The sequence below is a fragment of the Oncorhynchus mykiss genome, chromosome 12 (assembly GCF_013265735.2).
Source record: "Oncorhynchus mykiss isolate Arlee chromosome 12, USDA_OmykA_1.1, whole genome shotgun sequence".
NCBI lineage: Eukaryota > Metazoa > Chordata > Actinopteri > Salmoniformes > Salmonidae > Oncorhynchus > Oncorhynchus mykiss.
The window spans coordinates 8,594,112-8,613,688 of NC_048576.1; the positions used below are offsets into that span (position 1 = coordinate 8,594,112).

Genomic DNA, 19,577 nt, shown 5'->3' on the forward strand with positions numbered 1-19,577 from the left:
TGAAATGGCTTCGCAGCAAAAAAAGACACAAGTTATATTAACTTGATTAGAGACACAAGAAACTACATCTGCGTACATAAAGTCATTCAGTACCACCATGTTGAAAATAAAATGTGTGTTCAACAACAAGAGTTCACATCAAATGGAAATGTCACACATGGATACGTAGTTATGTTGTTTAAATATACCAGACAAACATACACATATTTTTGTAACATTTTTTTTTTTTTACACATTCACAACTTTTCTTCAGCATAGTTTTTTTCTCTATATACACAGACAGATACATGATAACATGGTCCTCTATCTACACAGACAGATACATGATAACATGGTCCTCTATCTACACAGACAGATACATGATAACATGGTCCTCTATCTACACAGACAGATACATGATAACATGGTCCTCTATCTACACAGACAGATACATGATAACATGGTCCTCTATCTACAGACAGATACATGATAACATGGTCCTCTATCTACACAGACAGATACATGATAACATGGTCCTCTATCTACACAAGCAGATACATGATAACATGGTCCTCTATCTACACAGACAGATACATGATAACATGGTCCTCTATCTACACAGACAGATACATGATAACATGGTCCTCTATCTACAGACAGGTACATGATAACATGGTCCTCTATCTACACAGACAGGTACATGATAACATGGTCCTCTATCTACACAGACAGATACATGATAACATGGTCCTCTATCTACACAGACAGATACATGATAACATGGTCCTCTATCTACACAGACAGGTACATGATAACATGGTCCTCTATCTACAGACAGATACATGATAACATGGTCCTCTATCTACACAGACAGATACATGATAACATGGTCCTCTATCTACACAGACAGATACATGATAACATGGTCCTCTATCTACACAGACAGATACATGATAACATGGTCCTCTATCTACACAGACAGATACATGATAACATGGTCCTCTATCTACACAGACAGGTACATGATAACATGGTCCTCTATCTACACAGACAGATACATGATAACATGGTCCTCTATCTACACAGACAGGTACATGATAACATGGTCCTCTATCTACACAGACAGGTACATGATAACATGGTCCTCTATCTACACAGACAGGTACATGATAACATGGTCCTCTATCTACAGACAGATACATGATAACATGGTCCTCTATCTACACAGACAGATACATGATAACATGGTCCTCTATCTACACAGACAGATACATGATAACATGGTCCTCTATCTACACAGACAGATACATGATAACATGGTCCTCTATCTACACAGACAGATACATGATAACATGGTCCTCTATCTACACAGACAGGTACATGATAACATGGTCCTCTATCTACACAGACAGATACATGATAACATGGTCCTCTATCTACACAGACAGGTACATGATAACATGGTCCTCTATCTACACAGACAGGTACATGATAACATGGTCCTCTATCTACACAGACAGGTACATGATAACATGGCCCTCTATCTACACAGACAGATACATGATAACATGGTCCTCTATCTACACAGCCAGATACATGATAACATGGAACAGGGTTGATTATATACTTGATTGGATCTTGAAGGAAAATGGTGAAGAAGAATGGTTTTATGGGTAGTGTAGTCTTTCAGTAGTCCATGTATAGGCTGGGCATAGTCTGTGTCAGGCAGATAACCAGCCGCCTGGCGTCTTCAGTAATATTGCCACAGTCAGTCAGCATGGTTGAGGTCCAGCGACATGCACCCTGTATCCATATTGTCTCTTGCTTTCAGACGGTATTGTCCCTCTCAATGGTTTTTTCTACTCCTCAGTACAGGGTTACCCAAACTCAGTCCTGGGGACCACACGCGCACGTTTTGGTTTTTGATATAAAAGGTTGATTACTAGTTTATTATTTCAATCAGCTGTGTAGTACTAGGGCAAAAACCAAAATGTGTGCCACGTGGGTCCAAGGGACCAAGTTTGGGAAAACCTGCCTTAGTACATACTCCCATCGCCTCTCACTAGACTAAAATGGCACAGTCCACCCTGCACTGCCAAAACCCCTCTCACTAGACTAAAATGGAACAGTCCACCCTGCACTGCCACACCCCCTCTCACTAGACTAAAATGGAACAGTCCACCCTGCACTGCCACACACCCTCTCACTAGACTAAAATGGAACAGTCCACCCTGCACCTCCACACCCTCTCTCAATAGATTAAAATGGAATAGTCCACCCTGCACTGCCACACACCCTCTCACTAGATTAAAATGGCACAGTCCACCCTGCACTGCCACACACCCTCTCAATAGATTAAAATGGCACAGTCCACCCTGCACTGCCACACCCCCTCGCACTAGATTAAAATGGCACATTCCACCGTGTACTGTGACACCCCCTCGCACTAGATTCAGGTGGTGCAGTCTGTCAAAGTTTCTCCTTAGTACATTCTCCCACTTTCTCTCACCCCCAGGTGGTACACACCCCCCTCACTAGATCCAGACGGTAATGTCCCTTTCAATATGTCTCCAAGTCATTGTCAAGTCCCACCCCCTCTCATTCGATTCAAATGGCACAGTCCACCCTGCACTGACACAACCCCTCACTGGATCCAGATGGTATTGGCCCGGTCGGGCCTGCGCGGGTCGTCGGTCAGATCTCCGAAGGTAGAGAAGAACTGTTCCATCTCTTTCTGCAGCATCTCGTTCCTCTTCTCTGCGTCATCCTTGGCTCGCTCTGCGTTACGAAACTTGATCTCCACCATGGTGACCTTCTTCTTCTCTTGGTTCAGCTCCTCGTGAAGAGTCCCCATCTCAGTCTCCAACTCCAGGTTACTGTGCTCCAGGCTGCAGAGACGAGAGCAGTTAGTTTAGAAGGAGGAAGAAGTTATTTAAAGTGGCATTCCAGTCTCTTTTTCACATCATTTAACACCCAATTTACTTAACAAAAGGCACATCTCAATAGGTGGTCCAGGTAAGTCATGACATAACACAATGCCTCAGGAGGTTGAAGAAATTTGGCTTGTCACCCAAAACCCTGACAAACTTTTACAGATGCACAATCGAGAGCATCCTGTCGGGCTGTATCACCGCCTGGTACGTCAACTGCACTGCACTCAACCGCAAGGCTCTCCAGAGGGTGGTGTGGTCTGCACAACGCATCACCGTGGGCAAACTACCTGCCCTCCATGACACCTACAGCACCCGATGTCACAGGATTGCCAAAAAGATCATCAAGGACATCAACCACTCGAGCCACTGCCTGTTGACACTGCTACCATTCAGAAGGGGAGGTCAGTACAGGTGCATCAAAGCTGGGACCGAGAGACTGAAAAACATATTCTATCTCAAGGCCATCAGACTGCTAAATAGCAATCACTAACTCAGAGAGGCTGCTGCCTACATTGAGACCCAATCACTAACTCAGAGAGGCTGCTGCCTACATTGAGACCCAATCACTGGCCACTTAAATAAATGGATCACTGGTCACTTTATACAATGCCACTCTAAATAATGCCACTTTAATAATGTTTACATATCTTACATTACTCATATCACATGTACAGTGGGAAGAACCAGTATTTGATACACTGCCGATTTTGCAGGTTTTCCTACTTACAAAGCATGTAGAGGTCTGTAATACACTTCAACTGTGAGAGACGGAATCTAAAACAAAAATCCAGAAAATCACATTGTATGATTTTTAAGTAATTCCTTTGCATTTTATTGCATGACATAAGTATTTGATCACCTACCAACCAGTAAGAATTCCGGCCTTCACAGATCTGTTAGTTTTTCTTTAAGAAGCCCTCCTGTTTTCCACTCATTACCTGTATTAACTGCTCCTGTTTGAACTCGTTACCTATAAAAGACACCTGTCCACACACTCAATCAAACAGACTCCAACCTCTCCACAATGGCCAAGACCAGTGAGCTGTGTAAGGACAGGGATAAAAGGGTAGACCTGTACAAGGCTGGGATGGGCTACAGGACAATAGGCAAGCAGCTTGGTGAGAAGGCAACAACTGTTGGCGCAATTATTAGAAAATTAAAGAAGTTCAAGATGACAGTCAATCACCCTCGGTCTGGGGCTCCATGCAAGATCTCACCTCGTGGGGCATCAATGATCATGAGGAAGGTGAGGGATCAGCCCAGAACTACACGGCAGGACCTGGTCAATGACCTGAAGAGAGCTGGGACCACAGTCTCAAAGAAAACCATTAGTAACACACTACGCCGTCATGGATTAAAATCCTGCAGCGCACGCAAGGTCCCCCTGCTCAAGCCAGTGCATGACCAGGCCAGTCTGAAGTTTGCCAATGACCATCTGGAAGATCCAGAGGAGGAAGAGGAGGTGGAAACATCATTCTTTGGGGATGCTTTTCTGCAAAGGGGACAGGACGACTGCACCATATTGAGGGGAGGATGGATGGGGCCATGTATCGTGAGATCTTGACCAACAACCTCCTTCCCTCAGTAAGAGCATTGAAGATGGGTCGTGGCTGGGTCTTCCAGCATGACAACGAGCCGAAACACACAGCCAGGGCAAGTAAGGAGTGACTCCGTAAGAAGCATCTCAAGGTCCTGGAGTGACCTAGCCAGTCTCCAGACCTGAACCCAATTGAAAATTGTTGGAGGGAGCTGAAAGTCCGTATTGCACAGCAACAGCCCCGAAACCTGAATGATCTGGAGAAGGTCTGTATGGAGGAGGGGGCCAGAATCCCTGCTGCAGTGTGTGCAAACCTGGTCAAGAACTACAGGAAACGTATGATCTCTGTAATTGCAAACAAAGGTTTCAGTACCAAATATTAGGTTCTTCTTTTCTGATGTATCAAATACTTATGTCACGCAATAAAATGCAAATTAATTACTTAAAAATCATACAATGTGATTTTCCTGATTTTTGTTTTAGATTCCGTCTCTCACAGTTGAAGTGTACCTATGATAGAAATTACAGACCTCTACATGCTAGGAAAACACACAAAATCGGCAGTGTATCAAATACTTGTTCTCCCCACTGTATATACTGTATTTTACACCATCTATTGCACCTTGCCTATGCCGCTCGGTTATTGCTCATCCATGTACTTACATGTACATATTCTCATGCACCCCTTTAGACTTGTGTGTATTAGGTAGTTGTTGGGGAATTGTTAAGATTACTTGTTAGATATTACTGCACTGTTGGAAGTAGAAGCACAAGCATTTCGCTACACTCACATTAACATCTGCTAACCTTGTGTATGTGACAAATACAATTTGATTTGATTTGATTTTGCTTCGAGGCAAGCAACACTGAAGCATACAGGATAGCACCAGCTGTTCCGGACGACTGTGTGATCACGCTCTCCGTAGCCGATGTGAGCAAGACCTTTAAACAGGTCAATATTCACAAAGCCGCTGGGCCAGACGGATTACCAGGACGTGTACTCAAAGCATCCGTGGACCAACTGTCAAGTGTCTTCACTGACATTTTCAACCTCTCCCTGACCCAGTCTATAATAGCTACATGTTTCAAACAGATCCCCATAGTCCCCGTGGCCAAGAAAACTAAGGTAACCTGCCTAAATGACTATTGTCCGTAACACTCATGTCGGTGGCCATAAAGTGCTTGGAAAGGACGGTCATGACTCACATCAAGACCATCATGCCCGGAAACGCTAGACACACTCCAATTCGCATACCGCCCCAACAGCTCCACAGATGACGCAATCTCAATCTCACTCCACACTGCCCTTTCCCACCTGGACAAAAATAACACCTATGTGAGAATGCTGTTCATTGACTACAGCTCAGCGTTCAACACCATAGTGCCCACAAAGCTCATCACTAAGTTAAGGACCCTGGGACTAAACACCTCTCTCTGCAACTGGATCCTGGACTTCCTAACGGGCCGCCCCCCAGGTGGTAAGGGTAGGCAACCACACAACTGCCACGCTGATCATCAACACTGGGGCCCCTCACGAGTGCGTGCTTAGTCCCCTCCTGTACTCCCTGTTCACCCACGACAGCGTGACCAAGTACGGCTCCAACACCATCATGAAGTTTGTTGACGACACAACGGTGGAAGGCATGATCACCGACAACGATGAGACAGTCTATAGAGAGGAGGTCAGAGACCTGGCCGTGTGGTGCAAGCACAAAAACCTCTTCCTCAATGTGAGCAAGACAAAGGAGCTGATCATGGGCTATAGGAAAAGGGGGGCCGAACACGCCCCCATTAACATCGACGGGGCTGAAGTGGAGCGGGTCGAGAGTATCAAGTTCCTTGGTATCACCAACAAACTATCATGGTCCAAACACACCAAGACAATTGTGAAGAGGGCACAACAACACCTTTTCCCCCTCAGGAGACTGAAAATATTTGGCATTGGTCCCCAGTTCTACAGCTGCACCATCCTGACCGGTTGCATCACCGCATGGTATGACAACTGCTCGGCATCTGACCATAAGGCGCTACAGAGGGTAGTGCATACGGCCCAGTACATCACTGGGGTCAAACTTCCTGCCATCTAGGACCTCTATACCAGGCGGTGTCAGAGGAAGGCTCCAGTCACCCAAGTCATAGACTGTTCTTTCTGCTACCGCACTGCAAGAAGTCTAGAACCAAAAGGCTTCTTAACAGCTTCTACCCCCAAGCCATGACGGAAAGGCACTGTTGCAACGAACCGCCCTTACTGTGTCTGCCTGGCTGGTTCCCCTCTCTCCACTGGGATTCTCTGCCTCAAACCCTATTACAGGGGCTGAGTCACTGGCTTACTGGTGCTCTTCCATGCCGTCCCTAGGAGGGGTGCGTCACTTGAGTGGGTTGAGTCACTGACGTGACCTTCCTGTCTGGGTTGGAGACCCCCACCCGGGTTTTGCCATGGGGGAGATCTTCGTGGGCTATACTCGGCCTTGTCTCAGGATAGTCAGTTGGTGGTTGAAGATATCCCTCTAGTGGTGTGGGGGCTGTGCTTTGGCAAAATGGGTGGGGTTATTTCCTGCCTGTTTGGCCTTGTCTGGGGGTATTGTTGGACGGGGCCACAGTATCTCCCGACCCCTCCTGTCCCAGCCTCCAGTATTTATGCTGCAATAGTTTATGTGCCGGGGGGCTAGGGTCAGTCTGTTATATCTGGAGCCCTAGGACCATGCCTCAGGACTACCTGGCCTGATGACTCCTTGCTGTCCCCAGTCATGCTGCTGCTCCAGTTTCAACTGTTCTGTCTGTGGCTATGGAACACTGACCTGTTCACCGGACGTGCTACCTGTCCCAGACCTGCTGTTTTCAACTCTCTAGAGACAGCAGGTGCGGTAGAGATACTCTGAATGATCGGCTATAAAAAGCCAACTGACATTTAGTCCTGATTATTATTATCTGACCCTGCTGGTCATCTATGAACGTTTGAACATCTTGGCCATGTTCTGTTATAATCTCCACCCGGCACAGCCAGAAGAGGACTGGCCACCCCTCAGAGCCTGGTTCCTCTCTAGGTTTCTTCCTAGGTTCTGGTCTTTCTAGGGAGTTTTTCCTAGCCACCGTGCTTCTACATCTGCATTGCTTGCTGTTTGGGGTTTTAGGCTGGGTTTCTGTACAGCACTTTGTGACATCAGCTGATGTAAGAAGGGCTATATAAATACATTTGATTGATGACTGCTGAACAATTAATAAAATGGCCACCCGGACTATTAACATTGACCCCCCTATCCACTGCTGCTACACACTGTTTATTATCTATGCACAGTCACTTTGCAAATTACCTCGACTAACCTGTACCCCCGCATATTGACTCGGTATCGGTACCACAAGCCTCGTTATTGTTATGACATTTTCTTGTGTTACTTCTTTTAATTTTTTAAAACTTTAGTTTACTTAGTAAATATTTTCTTAACTCTATTTCTTGAACAGCATTGTTGGTTAATTAAGGGCTTGTAAGTAACCATTTCACGATAAGGTCTACAGTACACCTGTTCGGTGTAGTCCTTATTTCAGAGTATATGACAACTAACATTTTATTTTATATGATCATGGATTCCCATTAGACCAATTCCTTCAATGCCCTACTCGTTGAAGTTTGTCTAAAAAAAAAAACATTTAGCTCATACATTTTTTTTGTCTTCTCTTTAGTGTGTTTACTGTATTTATACTGGGATATCGCTTTTCAACAGAAGGACATCTTTAAGCTCTTCCTTAAATCTCTAAAACAGTCTTCTCTTCATCTCATTCCCTTCATCTGAACTGATTGTAAAATACTTGGCTGGCTTTCACCTTGTCCGTTCTTTCAGATCAGTGCAATGAAAGAGAAGAAAAACAATTAAGAAAGATCCTCTGTCTGCAGAAAGAGCTTGTTAAGATATGCATGAACTGTCCTCAAATGAAATAAATGCCTATCTCAGTTTTATTATAAAAACACAGTAGGAGGTAGTGGTGCTACCTTGTTATCCTGGCCTCGTACTCTGTCTTCTGCTTCTGCATCTCCTGTTTCAGGCTGGCCACCAGGCTGTGTAGAGCACTGTGACTACTGGGTCCTTTATTGACAGGGAACGTCTCACTGTTATCACTGCTGCTGGTGGCTCCACTACCCCTCCCTCCACTACCTCCAGCACCGTTCCTCCGCTCCCCCTCCACATCCCCCCCTGGCTGGGGCTGCTCGTCGAGGGAGGACAGCCCCCTAGGTCCATCCAGCAGCAGCAGGGGGTCCTGGTAGTGGCCCAGCCCACCGTAGAAGTCCTGTTCTGGGCAGGTGGTGGTGGAGGAACGGCAGGACGTGGAGTTGTCTGGAAGAGAGATCTCACAGGAGGAGGTGGACCAGGTAGCACTGTCCACACTCTGCTTGTCCTCACAGCTAGAGCTGAGACACGGCTGTTGTTGATTTTGTAACTGTTGTTGTTGTTGTTGTTGTTGTTGCTGGACGTTGTCATAGGTGGACAGCCGGTTCTGGGCTGCCGTCTGCTCCCCACAGTCCCGAGACTTGCTGTCTCGTAAGGTGACCGGGTAGCCATTGGGAACCCACAGACCATTACGCCCGTTCAGGGTACCGTTGACCACGTCGGTACTTGACACGCCCATGCGGACACCTCCGTTAGGGACCCCGCTGGTGCCCATCTTGGTGCCCGAGCCCTTCAGGGTGCGCCGGGCCTGGAGGCCGCTGATGCCTCCTATTAATAAAAATAACAACAATATGTTTTATGTGACTTTCAGGACTGTCAGTGTCCAAGACACATTTCCCCATGGGGACAATAAAGTATATCCTATCCTATACTCAAGGACACCTTACATTAGAAGTACAGTCAAAATCAACAGTTAAAATCAAAACCTAGTGCAATTCAAATCAAACCTAGTGCAATTCAAATCAAACGTAGTGCAATTCAAATCAAACCTAGTGCAATTCAAATCAAACCTAGTGCAATTCAAATCAAACCTAGTGCAATTCAAATCAAACCTAGTGCAATTCAAATCAAACCTAGTGCAATTCAAATCAAACCTAGTGCAATTCAAATCAAACCTAGTGCAATTCAAATCAAACCTAGTGCAATTCAAATCTGACAGAACAGAGCAGATAGTAAGTAACCTGTGTTACCGGGCAGAGTCTGGCTCTTCTCCTGGTTGGCTGCGTCTCCAGAGGGGGAACAACTAAACGAGCCGTTGGTGACCACGCCGCTGCCCTTGGAGACCGCCGGGTTCTTCTTAACGGTTAACGGCGGGCTGCGGGCCAGGTCAAAGCGCCCGGTAACATGGCCGTTAAGTGGGCTGGCTGAGCGAGGAGAACCGGAGCCGTTGTTGTCTAACGTTACCGGGGGCTGGCGGTGAGGCGACTCGGGGGTCTCCCAAGAACACTGTTTCACCCTCTGCTGGGGTATTTGGGTATTGTTGTTCTGTTCTGTAGTCTGTACCGTGGGCACAATCTGGGTCAGCCTCTTCTGGACCTACAGGATAATAATATATTACACTTTGTGAAGTGGGAACATTTGAGTATCTGTAAAATAACCCAACGTCATAACCATTAGACCAAGAAGGAACCTTATGGACCAAGGCTGACGATTGGGTTTACAAGTCCCAGGGCTACTAATCACTAGAGCGGGACTCCGAATTCCCCTCCACTACTATTTGAACCCACAACCTTGGTGTTGCTAGCTAGCTAGTACCAGGCTTTTAATACCATGCTTGGGCTCGTACACACGGGCTCGTACACCACCCACCTCATTGTTGTTGTTGACCAGCTCCAGTGTCTTGGGACTGTCCTCGTCTCTAGGGAACAACACGTTGTGACGACCAATCAGAACAGACATCAGCTGCTGCACTAGCACTGTACCTGAGAACACCAGAAAGGTTATACGTCTTCACAGGGCCACACGCATCAGAATACTGTATACTCACAGTGTCGTAGGCCTAGAAGGACAATGGTGTCAAATTACTACATATTTTATTCATTATTGAGATCATGTATGCCGTTCGTTCCACTTCATTTAACCAGGTAGGTTCTCTTTGACAACGGCAACCTGAAAAGCCACAGACATCAAGCTGAGTTAGAAAACAAACTGACCTTCCATGATTGCTACAGGGTCTTCAATCTTTGGCCGTAGTATATTTGGACCAAAGACCGTGGCCAGGTTCTGGACACTCATTTTATTCACACCTGAATAGGACTGGACTTCATCTAAAAATCTGTAGGAGAAACACAATTAACATCCCAGCAAGCTTTTTAATGATAGTTCAATACTGTGGAACAACAAAGTCACCAACACTAGAAACTTTGCAGGTCAGTCTATGAAAAATAATACTGGTCTTCACAGTACTATAATAATACACAATAATGCAGCTATACTACTCTACCTGCATATGTACTGAAGCAGATTGTAGTTGACTGGAGGTAGACATTCCACTTGTCTTTTCAGTTCCTTCATTCCCTGGGGAGAGAATACACAAGTTGCACTTAATGTACATCCCAATGTACTATAGAAGTAGGGTACTAGGGGGTAAGAAGCCCCCCCCCCCCTGTAATTCACATTAAGACCACAAGATGTCACCCAATTATTTTCCCAACACTTTCCATGGCTGCCACTGTTCTTGCTCATCAAAAAAAATGTCCACAGTGTCATCAGTGACACTTCTAGCGCTGAGAAGCAGTGCCTTAGACCACTGCGCCACTCAGGAGCCCCTAATGTATCAGTTTAATACGCTCTTGGGAGCGATTCATGGGATGGATTAGGGCAAATAAATAGTTTGACATCACCACAGAATATTAGCTAATTGTTTTACGGAAGTAGATAGTTAACAGTTAACGAAGCCTCTGGTTGACATGTATGTATTGTTTTACGGAAGTAGATAGTTAACAGTTAACGAAGCCTCTGGTTGACATGTATGTATTGTTTTACGGAAGTAGATAGTTAACAGTTAACGAAGCCTCTGGTTGACATGTATGTATTGTTTTACGGAAGTAGATAGTTAACAGTTAACGAAGCCTCTGGTTGACATGTATGTATTGTTTTACGGAAGTAGATAGTTAACAGTTAACGAAGCCTCTGGTTGACATGTATGTATTGTTTTACGGAAGTAGATAGTTAACAGTTAACGAAGCCTCTGGTTGACATGTATGTATTGTTTTACGGAAGTAGATAGTTAACAGTTAACGAAGCCTCTGGTTGACATGTATGTATTGTTTTACGGAAGTAGATAGTTAACAGTTAACGAAGCCTCTGGTTGACATGTATGTATTGTTTTACGGAAGTAGATAGTTAACAGTTAACGAAGCCTCTGGTTGACATGTATGTATTGTTTTACGGAAGTAGATAGTTAACAGTTAACGAAGCCTCTGGTTGACATGTATGTATTGTTTTACGGAAGTAGATAGTTAACAGTTAACGAAGCCTCTGGTTGACATGTATGTATTGTTTTACAGAAGTAGATAGTTAACAGTTAACGAAGCCTCTGGTTGACATGTATGTATTGTTTTACGGAAGTAGATAGTTAACAGTTAACGAAGCCTCTGGTTGACATGTATGTATTGTTTTACGGAAGTAGATAGTTAACAGTTAACGAAGCCTCTGGTTGACATGTATGTATTGTTTTACGGAAGTAGATAGTTAACAGTTAACGAAGCCTCTGGTTGACATGTATGTATTGTTTTACGGAAGTAGATAGTTAACAGTTAACGAAGCCTCTGGTTGACATGTATGTATTGTTTTACGGAAGTAGATAGTTAACAGTTAACGAAGCCTCTGGTTGACATGTATGTATTGTTTTACGGAAGTAGATAGTTAACAGTTAACGAAGCCTCTGGTTGACATGTATGTATTGTTTTACGGAAGTAGATAGTTAACAGTTAACGAAGCCTCTGGTTGACATGTATGTATTGTTTTACGGAAGTAGATAGTTAACAGTTAACGAAGCCTCTGGTTGACATGTATGTATTGTTTTACGGAAGTAGATAGTTAACAGTTAACGAAGCCTCTGGTTGACATGTATGTATTGTTTTACGGAAGTAGATAGTTAACAGTTAACGAAGCCTCTGGTTGACATGTATGTATTGTTTTACGGAAGTAGATAGTTAACAGTTAACGAAGCCTCTGGTTGACATGTATGTATTGTTTTACGGAAGTAGATAGTTAACAGTTAACGAAGCCTCTGGTTGACATGTATGTATTGTTTTACGGAAGTAGATAGTTAACAGTTAACGAAGCCTCTGGTTGACATGTATGTATTGTTTTACGGAAGTAGATAGTTAACAGTTAACGAAGCCTCTGGTAGACATGTATGTATTGTTTTACAGAAGTAGATAGTTAACAGTTAACGAAGCCTCTGGTTGACATGTATGTATTGTTTTACGGAAGTAGATAGTTAACAGTTAACGAAGCCTCTGGTTGACATGTATGTATTGTTTTACAGAAGTAGATAGTTAACAGTTAACGAAGCCTCTGGTTGACATGTATGTATTGTTTTACGGAAGTAGATAGTTAACAGTTAACGAAGCCTCTGGTAGACATGTATGTATTGTTTTACAGAAGTAGATAGTTAACAGTTAACGAAGCCTCTGGTTGACGTGTATGTATTGTTTTACGGAAGTAGATAGTTAACAGTTAACGAAGCCTCTGGTTGACATGTATGTATTGTTTTACGGAAGTAGATAGTTAACAGTTAACGAAGCCTCTGGTTGACGTGTATGTATTGTTTTACGGAAGTAGATAGTTAACAGTTAACGAAGCCTCTGGTTGACATGTATGTATTGTTTTACGGAAGTAGATAGTTAACAGTTAACGAAGCCTCTGGTTGACATGTATGTATTGTTTTACGGAAGTAGATAGTTAACAGTTAACGAAGCCTCTGGTTGACATGTATGTATTGTTTTACAGAAGTAGATAGTTAACAGTTAACGAAGCCTCTGGTTGACATGTATGTATTGTTTTACAGAAGTAGATAGTTAACAGTTAACGAAGCCTCTGGTTGACATGTATGTATTGTTTTACAGAAGTAGATAGTTAACAGTTAACGAAGCCTCTGGTTGACATGTATGTATTGTTTTACGGAAGTAGATAGTTAACAGTTAACGAAGCCTCTGGTTGACATGTATGTATTGTTTTACGGAAGTAGATAGTTAACAGTTAACGAAGCCTCTGGTTGACATGTATGTATTGTTTTACAGAAGTAGATAGTTAACAGTTAACGAAGCCTCTGGTTGACATGTATGTATTGTTTTACGGAAGTAGATAGTTAACAGTTAACGAAGCCTCTGGTTGACATGTATGTATTGTTTTACGGAAGTAGATAGTTAACAGTTAACGAAGCCTCTGGTAGACATGTATGTATTGTTTTACAGAAGTAGATAGTTAACAGTTAACGAAGCCTCTGGTTGACGTGTATGTATTGTTTTACGGAAGTAGATAGTTAACAGTTAACGAAGCCTCTGGTTGACATGTATGTATTGTTTTACGGAAGTAGATAGTTAACAGTTAACGAAGCCTCTGGTTGACGTGTATGTATTGTTTTACGGAAGTAGATAGTTAACAGTTAACGAAGCCTCTGGTTGACATGTATGTATTGTTTTACGGAAGTAGATAGTTAACAGTTAACGAAGCCTCTGGTTGACATGTATGTATTGTTTTACGGAAGTAGATAGTTAACAGTTAACGAAGCCTCTGGTTGACATGTATGTATTGTTTTACAGAAGTAGATAGTTAACAGTTAACGAAGCCTCTGGTTGACATGTATGTATTGTTTTACAGAAGTAGATAGTTAACAGTTAACGAAGCCTCTGGTTGACATGTATGTATTGTTTTACAGAAGTAGATAGTTAACAGTTAACGAAGCCTCTGGTTGACATGTATGTATTGTTTTACGGAAGTAGATAGTTAACAGTTAACGAAGCCTCTGGTTGACATGTATGTATTGTTTTACGGAAGTAGATAGTTAACAGTTAACGAAGCCTCTGGTTGACATGTATGTATTGTTTTACAGAAGTAGATAGTTAACAGTTAACGAAGCCTCTGGTTGACATGTATGTATTGTTTTACGGAAGTAGATAGTTAACAGTTAACGAAGCCTCTGGTTGACATGTATGTATTGTTTTACAGAAGTAGATAGTTAACAGTTAACGAAGCCTCTGGTTGACATGTATGTATTGTTTTACGGAAGTAGATAGTTAACAGTTAACGAAGCCTCTGGTTGACATGTATGTATTGTTTTACGGAAGTAGATAGTTAACAGTTAACGAAGCCTCTGGTTGACATGTATGTATTGTTTTACGGAAGTAGATAGTTAACAGTTAACGAAGCCTCTGGTTGACATGTATGTATTGTTTTACAGAAGTAGATAGTTAACAGTTAACGAAGCCTCTGGTTGACATGTATGTATTGTTTTACGGAAGTAGATAGTTAACAGTTAACGAAGCCTCTGGTTGACATGTATGTATTGTTTTACAGAAGTAGATAGTTAACAGTTAACGAAGCCTCTGGTTGACATGTATGTATTGTTTTACGGAAGTAGATAGTTAACAGTTAACGAAGCCTCTGGTTGACATGTATGTATTGTTTTACGGAAGTAGATAGTTAACAGTTAACGAAGCCTCTGGTTGACATGTATGTATTGTTTTACAGAAGTAGATAGTTAACAGTTAACGAAGCCTCTGGTTGACATGTATGTATTGTTTTACGGAAGTAGATAGTTAACAGTTAACGAAGCCTCTGGTTGACATGTATGTATTGTTTTACAGAAGTAGATAGTTAACAGTTAACGAAGCCTCTGGTTGACATGTATGTATTGTTTTACGGAAGTAGATAGTTAACAGTTAACGAAGCCTCTGGTTGACATGTATGTATTGTTTTACAGAAGTAGATAGTTAACAGTTAACGAAGCCTCTGGTAGACATGTATGTATTGTTTTACAGAAGTAGATAGTTAACAGTTAACGAAGCCTCTGGTTGACGTGTATGTATTGTTTTACGGAAGTAGATAGTTAACAGTTAACGAAGCCTCTGGTTGACATGTATGTATTGTTTTACGGAAGTAGATAGTTAACAGTTAACGAAGCCTCTGGTTGACATGTATGTATTGTTTTACGGAAGTAGATAGTTAACAGTTAACGAAGCCTCTGGTTGACATGTATGTATTGTTTTACGGAAGTAGATAGTTAACAGTTAACGAAGCCTCTGGTTGACATGTATGTATTGTTTTACAGAAGTAGATAGTTAACAGTTAACGAAGCCTCTGGTTGACATGTATGTATTGTTTTACGGAAGTAGATAGTTAACAGTTAACGAAGCCTCTGGTTGACATGTATGTTTTAAATTTATCCTTAGTCGATATTTTCCCCACATTATGAATGGATATTAAAAATGCATAATAAACCCTATTTATCCAATTCAGCATACCTGTACCATTAATCTTATGAGTCCATTTAACAAGTCATAGGTGATCCATTGACGATATCTTAACAGATCTCCATTTTTAATCTGGTCCAGATTTGACCATAATCAATATCCTTAGTTGAGTCCCAAAGAGCACCCTATTCCCTATCTAGTGCAATACTTTTCAATAGGGTATCATTTGGGAGAAAGCCCGTATCCCAGACCATTATTGTGTCTCCTGCCGTGACCTCACTAGCTTTACCGACGGGCCATTCTCAAGGTCTACACTGATCCTGTGAAGAAAAAAAAAAACTTCACTTTCTTTGACATTTTCATTGTGTCTTTCAAACCATTCAAAGAAAAGACAGCAAAGCAGGGTGGGAATATGAGATATAGAACGAGAAAAATGTTTGGCTTCTTCAGTTCAATCTGCTGGTCATGCTCAGGACTTTGATTGTGCTTGCTGTGAAATGATCCGATACCTATGGGTTGACTGGCTGACTGGTTGACTGGCTGACTGGTTGGCTGGCTCACTGGCTGACTTGTTGACTGGCTGACTGGTTGACTGGCTGTGTGATTTTAGAGGTAAGATAGCTAGCCTATAAGCCACGCTGGAGTTAGATTCACACATGGGCATGCAAGCACGCACGTACATACACAAACACACACACACAGCTCAGCCCAGCTAAGACACACACACACACACACACACACACACACACACACACACACACACACACACACACACACACACACACACACACACACACACACACACACACACACACACACACACACACACACACAGCTCAGCCCAGCTAAAACACACACACACACACACAGCTCAGCCCAGCTAAGACACACACACACCTCAGCCCAGCTAAGACACACACACAGCTCAGCCCAGCTAAGACACACACACACACAGCTCAGCCCAGCTAAGACACACACACACAGCTTAGCCCAGCTAAGACACAAACACACACACAGCTTAGCCCAGCTAAGACACAAACACACACACAGCTCAGCCCAGCTAAGACACAAACACACACACAGCTCAGCCCAGCTAAGACACAAACACACACACAGCTCAGCCCAGTTAAGACACAAACACACACACAGCTCAGCCCAGCTAAGACACACACCAAGTTGCTGAATGAAAGATGAAAACAAACAGGATTGGAGAGTGACTGAGGGGAGTTGAGGACTGATACCCCATAAAGCAGCAAGTCTTGAAGTGTGAGAGAAGATTCATCCGATATGAATGGTTAACGGCACCCTATTACTACTTTTGACATGTCTCACATGCTCTGGTACAAAGTAGGGCCCTACGCAGTAAAGTGAATAGGAAGCCATTTCAAATACAACTTAAATCTTAGACCCAGGAAGTACTTACAGATTCCTCATCCTTGCAGAGCATTTTGGTGCAGGAGAGGAAGTCATCAAACTTGGAGAAGGGGATGACTGGTTCTGGTAGCTCTCTGAGATACAGCTTTAGTAGAGAGGCTACTGTATGAACATCTGTATTACTGCAGAGAGAGGAAGGAGAGGGAGAGAGGGAGAGGAGAGAGTGAGAGAGCAAAGGAGCAGAGAGAGAGGAGAGAAAGAGAAGAGAGAGAGAAGAGAGAGAAGGGAGAGAGAGGAGAGGATAGAGAGAGAAGAGAGAGGGATGAGAGAGAGGAAAGGATAGAGAGAGAGAAGAGAGAGGGATGAGAGAGGAGAAAGTGAGAGGGTGAAATAGAGAGAGAAATAGCGAGCCAAAGATGGAAGCAGAGAGGGAGAGGAGAGGGTGAGGGAGGGACAGAGATGGAGGCAGAGAGAGAGGAGAGTGGGGAGTGAGATGAAGGCAGAGAGGTAGAGGAGAGGGGTAGAGAGAGTAAGATGAAGCACCTTTAAACGAAGAAGACATAAACACAGATCAATGTATGGAGGGGGCAATGAGGGAGGGAAAGGAGAGAGGGGTGGTGGGAGGGTGGAAGGATGGATGTACAGTGCCCTCCACTAATATTGGCACCCTTGGTAAATATTAGCAAAACAGGCTGTGAATTTTTATTTATTTTATTGTTTATCCTCTTTGTCTTCTTTCAAAATATTCACACAAATTTAACGTTTCATGAAAGTAAAATAATTGAAAAAATAAAAATAATAAAATAAAAATACATTCTTAACATAAAACAAATGTTTTTCTCAAATATATGTGTGCCACAATTATTGGCACCTCTTCATTCAATACTTCCTGCAACCTCCCTTTTCTGAAGATAACAGCCCAGAGTCTTCTCTTATAATGCGCAATGGGGTTGGAGAACACATGACAAGAGATCTGAGACCATTCCTCCATACAGAATCTCTCCAGATCCTTCAGATTCCCAGGTCCACGCTTGTAGATTCTCCTCTTCAGCTCATCCCACAGGTTTTCTATGAGGTTTAGGTCAGAGGACTGGGACGGCTATGGCAAAACCTTGATTCTGTGGTCAGTGAACAGTTTTTGTGTTGATTTTGTGTGCTTTGGTTCATTGTCCTGCTGGAAGATCCAACCACGGCCAGGTTTAAGCCTCCAAGTAGAGGCAATCAGGTTTTGATTTAATATCTGCTGGTACAGGATGGAGTCCATGATACCATGTATCCTAACTAGTTGTCCAGGGCCTTTGGAAGAAAAAGAGCCCCACAACATCAACGACCCACCACCATACTTCACAGTGGGGATGAGGTACTTTTCTACATATCTATCTTTCTGTCTGCGCCAAACCCACCTCTGGTGTTTATTTCCAAAAATATATATATTTTGGTCTCATCTGACCATAGAATCTGGTCCCATTGAAAGCTCTAGTACCGTTTGAAGTTGAAATCTGATCGTAGTTTGGGAGATTTTCTGACCCCAAGACCCAACCAATGTCTGCAATTTCACATCTGTGACCCTTGGAGATTTTTTGGCCACTCGAACCATCCTCCTCACTGTGTGTGGGGTCAATAATAGCCCCACGTCCTCTTCCAGGTCCATTGTTAACATCTCCAGTTGCTTTAACCATCTTAATTATTGCCATGATAGTGGAAATTGACATTTTCAACTGTTGAGCTATTTTCTTATAGCAATTTCCTGATTTGTGGAGCTCAACAACCTTTTGTCACACATTATTACTGCAAATATATTTTCTTTACAGCCCCTTTTGCTCATATTTATCACGAGTGCCAATATAAGTGGAGGGCACTGTACGATGTAGCGCATAAATAAAGTGTGACAGCATGTTAAAACAGTCCCAACGATCACCTCTATGTCAGTGTTCTCTTCTCGCCTGCCCCGAGTCGCTATGGAAGAATTCTGAGTTAGAACACTACAGGAGGACTGTCAGCGTCAGAATGTAATGTCATTCTGAGTTAGAATACTACAGGAGGACTGTCAGTGTTAGAATATAATGTCATTCTGAGTTAGAATACTACAGGAGGACTGTCAGTGTTAGAATATAATGTCATTCTGAGTTAGAATACTACAGGAGGACTGTCAGTGTTAGAATATAATGTCATTCTGAGTTAGAACACTACAGGAGGACTGTCAGTGTCAGAATGTAATGTCATTCTGAGTTAGAATACTACAGGAGGACTGTCAGCGTCAGAATGTAATGTCATTCTGAGTTAGAATACTACAGGAGGACTGTCAGCGTTAGAATGTAATGTCATTCTGAGTTAGAATACTACAGGAGGACTGTCAGCATCAGAATGTAATGTCATTCTGAGTTAGAATACT

General features: G+C 43.0%; 1 protein-coding gene across 4 annotated transcripts in view; it reads right to left on the reverse strand.

Moving 5' to 3' along the window:
• Nucleotides 1–217: 217 nt before the first annotated feature.
• The window catches only part of arhgap24 (Rho GTPase activating protein 24), a 215,225-nt gene continuing 195,865 nt past the window's right edge, over nt 218–19,577 (reverse strand). For 3 of the 4 annotated variants that reach the window (XM_036936831.1, XM_021622595.2, XM_036936832.1), the window contains 7 exons: nt 17,235–17,367; nt 10,834–10,907; nt 10,544–10,665; nt 10,200–10,312; nt 9,581–9,926; nt 8,435–9,158; nt 218–2,867 (listed from right to left, as the gene is read on the reverse strand). In XM_036936831.1, the coding sequence (XP_036792726.1) occupies nt 2,624–2,867; nt 8,435–9,158; nt 9,581–9,926; nt 10,200–10,312; nt 10,544–10,665; nt 10,834–10,907; nt 17,235–17,367 (1,756 nt within the window). In that variant the 3' untranslated portion in view covers nt 218–2,623. The remainder of the gene's footprint in view (nt 2,868–8,434; nt 9,159–9,580; nt 9,927–10,199; nt 10,313–10,543; nt 10,666–10,833; nt 10,908–17,234; nt 17,368–19,577) is intronic. The other variant, XM_036936830.1, reaches the window with a different exon arrangement.